Raw genomic sequence first — 6,561 nt, forward strand, 5'->3', positions numbered from 1 at the left:
TGAATTCTTCTCCCCTTCCAGGCTGCCCTTCCTGCCAGCCTCAGGTGGGCTGGACACAGGTGTCCCACGCTGGCAGCTTGGCACCCAAAGCCGCAGCTCAGCACATTTGACAGGCCCTGGCTCAACAGGGTCAGGCAGGGGCAAGGGCTCCTGGTGAATGTGGGGTGTGAGTGGAGAAGCGCAGACGGAAGCCCCCTGTGTTAGAGGGCACAGGCACCAGTTGGCCTGCTGAGAGCAGTGGGGTTGGGTCCTTTCTGATGGGAGGCCCTCTGCTCTCCCCTAGCCCTGGGCTCATGGGTGGCCCTGACCCCTCTTCTCCCCCTGCTTCCTCAGGCTCCTGCTGGTGTCCCTGGAGCATGGGAGGCTGCTGAGCTGAGGGCAGTGTCTGGCAGATGCTGCATGTCTCACCCTGTGGCGGGAAGGGCGTCCATGGCTGCAGCCAACAAGGGTGAGTGCCAGTGGGCCCTGGCGGGAGGGCACCATTGTATATGGGGCGTGTGTGTGTGTGTGTGTGTGTGTGTGTGTGAATATGTCAGTGTTTGTGCTACATCCCGGGGCTCACTCAAGCCCTGGCAGGGAACCTGGGGGCCCCGCTGACTCCTTGTGTGATGATCTTGGAAGTGTGCACCCGTGTGTCCCCATGTTTCAGCCTTCCTGTTTACTGTAGTGGTTGGAGTGTGTGAAGGGCTTGGGGAGAAGGCTGGTGAGGTGGGTAGGGCCACAGCAGGCTGTGCCAGGAAACTTGGGTTTCATTCTGAGACCAGAAATGCTCAGAAGATTTTAGGCAAAGGAGGCTTGGTGAGATTTGAGGGTCAGGTCTGTGGGGCTGCGCCTCCACTGAGTGTCTAGGCAGCAAGGCCCTCCCATCAAAGGCTTCTTGGGAGGGTTCTTGGAGGTTTAGGGGTTGTGAGGGTCAGAAAGGCCTGGGGTCACTCTCGGCAAAGATGGGCTTCTCCCAGGCTTGCTTCCCCCCCAGCCCAGGCCCTAGGCCAGATCCTGCTACTCTTTCTATCTCAACCTCCTACTTTTCTGGCCTTGGAGAACTCATCCCAGCTGGGCACAGCGGAAGGCCTTGAGGCAGAGGTGGGAAAGACATCTCTGGGAGGGGTCTGGAAGGTGTGTTTCTCCCACCACTAGGCAGGCCCTATGGACCTGTTCCTGCCTCTCCTCCCCACCCTTCCACTCCCTTCCAGGTTGGAAGGGAGGTAGAGGGGGAGGTAGAGGCCTCGGACACTGGCAGACCTAGAATGGAAGGTCCCAGAGAAGGGGAGCTTGGCAAGTGAGGGCGAGCACAGTCTAGATGCCTTGGACTGAGACCTGCACTGCCTGGTGCGGGCCTGGGAACCTGTCTCTGGCATGACCTCATCTCAGAGTGATGATGTCAGCCAATCCTCAAATCCTCTCTTACTCCCTCTCTGGGTGGGTGATCTTGATGGGAGATTGGGCAGGGAGAAGGCCTCAAGCCTCCTGACCTCCAGTGTCCAGTTAGCTGTAGCCTAGCCCTGAAAGGAGCCCAGCCAGTGGGTGCTGGGTGATGTCAAGGGCAGTTGCAGGGAGATGGGGAGATGACAAAAGGCAGTAGTTTTCTGGAGCTCCTGCAGCTCTGGGGCCCTCTCCCACTCTTCTAGGCACCAAGCCCAGAGTCCGGAGCATCCACTTTGCGGCCGACCACGATGCAGAAGGCTCCCAGGGCCACGTTCGCTTTGATGAGAAGTTGCATGACTCAGTGGTAATGGTCACCCAGGAGAGCAACAGCAGCTTTTTGGTCAAGGTACACAAGCCCCCATCACCAGCCTTTCTCTCCACTTCCTTTCTGGCTCTATCTGGCTTCCTGGGTCTGTCTGCTCATTTCCTCTAAGTGGGGTTCATAGGCACCTCCCACCCTGGGCCTTAGTTTCCTCATCTAAGTGAGGTGGTGGTGAAATGGCAGTGGGAGGAGTGCATTTTAGAACTTTTTTTCAAAGAGGTGGGAGGAGCCGCTTTTATCCACGTCATCCCCACGCAGCAGTGGAAGGCGGGGTCAAGGCTGTGGTGCAAAGGCCTGGGTTCAAACTACAAGCCTGTTATTCTGTCTCTGTGACCTTGGGCAAATTGTCTCCTCCTCCCTGCAGTGAGGACAATTCACACCTCATAGAGTTGGTGTGAGAATGAAATGGTGTGAGGCCAATTGTGCTGCTAACAAGGTGTGACTTATTTATCCTTCTTTGCCAAGCCTCTGGCTGATTTAGAGTCCTGGCAGTAGGATTTAGTATCTCTTCCATGTTGCCTGCTTGGTGGAGCACCCTCTCTCCTAGTGGTCACACTTCAGACCTCCCAGTGTGCGCCTCCAACTGCTGGGACATGGTGGGATCCCTGTCCACTTGGGAGAAGCAGGAGGAAGTCTCTGGAGGGATGGACTAGGGCAGTGGAGTGAGGCCCTCAGGTTGGACAATAAACTAGGGCTCCAGAGTTGAGCAGGAGTGCCAGGCCTGAAGTGTCTGGTCCATTGAGACTACGCTGAAGGAGAACCCTGTAGCCCCACTCAGAAAAGGGCCCAGATTCATACCCATTTCTGCCCAACTCAGAGATCCCTGGTCCTTTTCCTACAGCTTGCAACTTCCCCAGGGGAATTAACAGAATGAACCAAAACTTTTAAAAATAGCTGCATCTTTCTCCCCTCCCCACTGCAATATCCATTCATGTCTATTAGAGGAAATTTGGAAGATAGAGAAAAATACAAAGAAACTTAAACGTAGCCACAATCACACTATCTAGAAATAACCATGGTTAATATTCTGATATGTGTCACTCCAGGTTTTTTTTTTAAGCTTTGTTTCCAAAAACAAAAAGCTGGCATCACAGTGTACATGCTACTTTTTGTTTGCCTCTGTTGTGAACCATCTCCTGCCTGTGTTAGTAAATAATCCTCCACAAAATTTTACAACTGCCTGGTATTCCATTATGTGTCTCAACTTTGATTTAGTTGGTTCCCTATTCCTGGTGTTACGGTTGTTTTTATTCTCACTGTTATAAATAGGGCAGTCATGGGTTCTTTTTTGCACGTCTGAGTATTTCCCTGGGAAAATTCGGTATGTGGTGCAGCTGGGTCAGAGGGTGACAGTTGGCAGGAACAGTCAGAAGCTCTCTCAAGAGGTGTGCCCTCCACCAGCAGAGTTTGGGGCCACGTGGACTGACCTTTAGCCCACAGTGATATCACCCTGATTGCACTGAAAGGCTGAATGCTATTCACAGCATCCCAGCTGGGCCCCAGGGACAGGGCCATCCAGCCCCTGCAACTGTGAGCAGGAGTGCTGGGGACAGCTCGCACCTCTAGGCCTCCAAGACAGTGATCGGCCTACCTGCTCCGCAGCCACCCTAGCTTGTGACCCTCCACACCACTAGTTTCCATGGATGGCATCAGTCCTGCAGGGTGTCAGTTGCCAAGCACTGTGTATGAACAACAGAAATCGCTTGGGTTGTGAGCTGGGCCATGGGGCACAGTGGGTCTTTGTGGGCAGGTGGGCATCTGTGTTCATGTGCCGGCTGATACCAGGCCTATGGGCTACTCTGGACTGACACAGCTGGCCTCGTGGCTGTTTTTCTAATCCTATCCTACCCTTCATCCTGTGCTGCCCACGCTGCCTAGTGAGAGTGACCAGAGCAGTAGCATCGCTGACCCCAGGCTGTTGGCCCTGGGCAGGTGCTGGAGAATGTGTTGTGGGGCCTTGGGCCTCCTCTTGTGGGCAGAGGCTCGTGCCTCTGGCAGTGTGTTGCTCACAGCAGGGATGGCCAAGTGGTCCAGGGAAGACTCTGGCCAGTATTTTAAGATCTCTAGCCAGGCATCTCTTGGCTTCCATTAACTTGTTTATTAAATGTGCCAACAAGGAGCCATGGCCCCCACGAGACAGACACTAAGAAGTGCGCTGGCTGAGCAGTGGGCACAAAGTCCCCAGGGGAACCAGCTGGAGCTACTGGGGTGGGGGTGGGGGGACCAGCTGGAGCAGGAGAGGGAGTTAAGCTCCCCTAGGATCACCAGGAAAACAGGCACAGGGACCCTAGACCGGGTGGCATACCTGGGCAGGCCCTGGGGGAGGCTGTAAATGAAGGCGCCTCCTCCCCCCACCCCCTATTGCAGGTTGGCTTCCTGAAGACCCTACACAGGTATGAGATTACCTTCACTCTACCCCCGGTGCACAGGCTGAGCAAGGACATCCGAGAGGCACCTGTCCCCAGCATACATCTCAAGCTCCTCAGCATCATGCCCATCCCAGAAGGTGGGTTCCCCGCTTAGGCTTCTGGAGACCTGTCCTCCAGCAGGGTCTGGGGGTGAATGGGAGAGATGGGGTTCTCCCCCCTTAACCCCCTATCTAGGGTGCCTGGGCAGCTCAGCAAGTTGGAAAACATACCTCTTCGTGGGCTTGCAGTGGGTGGGGCAGCTTGGCAGGCCTCTCCCTGGGCTGATGCCCATGGGCTCGTACACTGGGCTGTGTTGGCCATCCTGAGAGCACCTCAGTCCTCCCTCCCTCTGCCCCACAAGCAAATCCTGCTAAAGCCTCAGGAACTTTGGGTACTAACCCCTAGCCCCAGCCAGTCCTCACTGAGCTTCAGGCTGCTTCAGGCTCCTCCCCCTCCCCCTTTGCACCCTGCCAGCCTGGCAGAGGCAAAGGTGTCTGTTTTGAGGCTTGCTAAAGCCCCAGCTTGTTTCATGCCCTCCGACCTTCTCATGACCTTGCTCTTACGTAGATTAAGGGAGTCCCTGTGGACCTTTGCCTCCTGCTACCTGATCTCTCAAGGCTGTCCTGTAGCTGCCCCCCCCCCCGCCCCCCATCCCTTCCTCTCCCTGCTGTCCTTTTTGGGAAATCCGAAAAGCCTGAGTTGGAGCCTTGGACCTTAACGAGATGGCCCTCAGGCTGGAGGTTCCTGAGGGCTGTGTGCCCAGCACTGGGCATGGGGGTGGGCCTTGGGCCATCCGTGCTCCTTGGCAGGAGGCAGCCAGTCTTGGTAATGGGTGGAGGTCAGTGGGTGCTGGGGGGCACGAGGCCACGGAGATGCTGATCCCCCCAAGCAGGTTACAGCGTCAAGTGTGAGTACTTAGCACACAAGGAGGGCGTCCTTAAGGAGGAGATGCTGCTCGCCTGCGAAGGTGGCACCGGCACCTGCGTGCGCGTGATGGTGCAGGCACGCGTTATGGGTGAGAGCACAAGGCGTGGGTCTGGCAGGAGGGAGGCCGTTTGGCCACAGAGGGTTTCTGTCCTCCCAGAAGCCCGTGTGTAAAGACAACCCTTGCTCTGGCCTGGGGTTCCCAATCTTCTTGGTCGGTGCCTTTCTCCCCACCCCCAACAGAGTCCAGCGGGGAGGGCTAGAGTTCCCCTTGGTGTGGGTCGGGGCCCGGATCCAGCCAAGCATACGGACCTGTCACCTGCCTTGCAGACAGGCACCACGGCACACCCATGCTGCTGGACGGTGTCAAGTGTGTGGGCGCTGAGCTAGAATACGACTCGGAGCACAGCGACTGGCACGGCTTTGACTGAGGCCCACGCCCCTGCCCACCTTGGGGCCCCTCAGCCTTAAACCCTGCCTCGTCTCCTCACGATGGCTACCTGCTGGTGTGGTTTCCTCGCCCCTCCCTGGGGCAGGTGTGGGGATGGAGTGTCCAGGAGCCTCCAAGCCAGGGCCTCGCCCACACCTCACCTCTGCCTTCTTTTGTGCCACCCCCCCTGCCTCTCCGTGTGCCTCAGTCTCCTGCCTGAAGAAATGGGTTGAGCCCCAAGGAGGCTATCTGAAGAAGGTGGGGGAGGAGGGCAGGCCCACCCCAAGCCATAGGGGCTCCAGCCAGGGCCTGTGAGAGGAGGGAGCTGGCTGTGAGGTTGCTGCCCCCATCACTGCTGCTGCTGTCTCGCTTTGGCCACCTCTTCTGCCCCCTCCCTCTTTCCCATGCTGCCCACGGTGAGTAGGAAGGAGGTGCCGTCCCCTGCCCCACCCCTCAGGTCTGTGTTACTTGGTTTTTAAATGACTGGTTAGGATAAACCCTAAAGAAATAAAACGTTGAGTGGCTATCAGAGGCCAATGGGATTTTTGTTCTCTGGGGCCCCGAAAAGGCCAAACTTTCACAGATGGACCAAGGACGTTTTGGCTAAACTTCTGGGAGACAAGGGTGCTGAGTGGTATTACCACGTTTAACCCCAAAAGAGGTCTGCATGGGTGATGGCATTCTGGGCCTGGGTACAGTTGTGACACAGAGTTTGGATGGGAGGGGCCTTCTCTCACACCTAAGAAAGGCCTTCCTTTGGGATGCCCGATGGGGAGACAGCAGCACCCCCTTCTGGTCAGTTCCCAGCCCTCTGCACAACTGCAAGTTTTCAGGCCTTCGCTACTCACTACTGGGGTTCCCTCTTGTGAGTTACCACAGGCCACAATACTTCACCTAGAGCATAAATGCTTTATTGTCACTTTAGGGTTCTCGGGGAGGTGGGGCTGCTGCACGTGGAGGCTGGGCAGGGAACTTGCTAAGGGCACACCCAGTTGACAGGAGAGCTGGGCCAGCCCTCAGCCCTCCCTGCAGCCTCGCCCCCCTCCCCCTCG

At 56.7% G+C, this 6,561-nt stretch overlaps 1 protein-coding gene across 1 annotated transcript; it reads left to right on the forward strand.

Moving 5' to 3' along the window:
- Window positions 1-362: 362 nt before the first annotated feature.
- ADISSP (adipose secreted signaling protein) lies at window positions 363-6,111 on the forward strand. The gene is made up of 5 exons (XM_084246920.1): window positions 363-448; window positions 1,629-1,771; window positions 4,115-4,253; window positions 5,048-5,170; window positions 5,410-6,111. The coding sequence occupies exons 1-5, from the start codon at window positions 400-402 to the stop codon at window positions 5,508-5,510; spliced, it is 555 nt and encodes a 184-aa protein (XP_084103046.1). The 5' UTR covers window positions 363-399; the 3' UTR covers window positions 5,511-6,111.
- The last annotated feature ends 450 nt before the right edge of the window (window positions 6,112-6,561 follow it).

The sequence above is a fragment of the Talpa europaea genome (genome assembly GCF_964194135.1).
Source record: "Talpa europaea genome assembly, chromosome: 11".
NCBI lineage: Eukaryota > Metazoa > Chordata > Mammalia > Eulipotyphla > Talpidae > Talpa > Talpa europaea.

Excerpts from the sequence above, each read along its gene's own strand:
- ADISSP (XM_084246920.1), top strand. The coding sequence starts at position 400 with ATGTCTCACCCTGTGGCGGGAAGGGCGTCCATGGCTGCAGCCAACAAG. Across the intron at positions 1,772-4,114 it reads ACAGCAGCTTTTTGGTCAAG|GTTGGCTTCCTGAAGACCCT; the intron begins GTACACAAGCCC and ends CCCCTATTGCAG. Across the intron at positions 5,171-5,409 it reads GGTGCAGGCACGCGTTATGG|ACAGGCACCACGGCACACCC; the intron begins GTGAGAGCACAA and ends CCTGCCTTGCAG.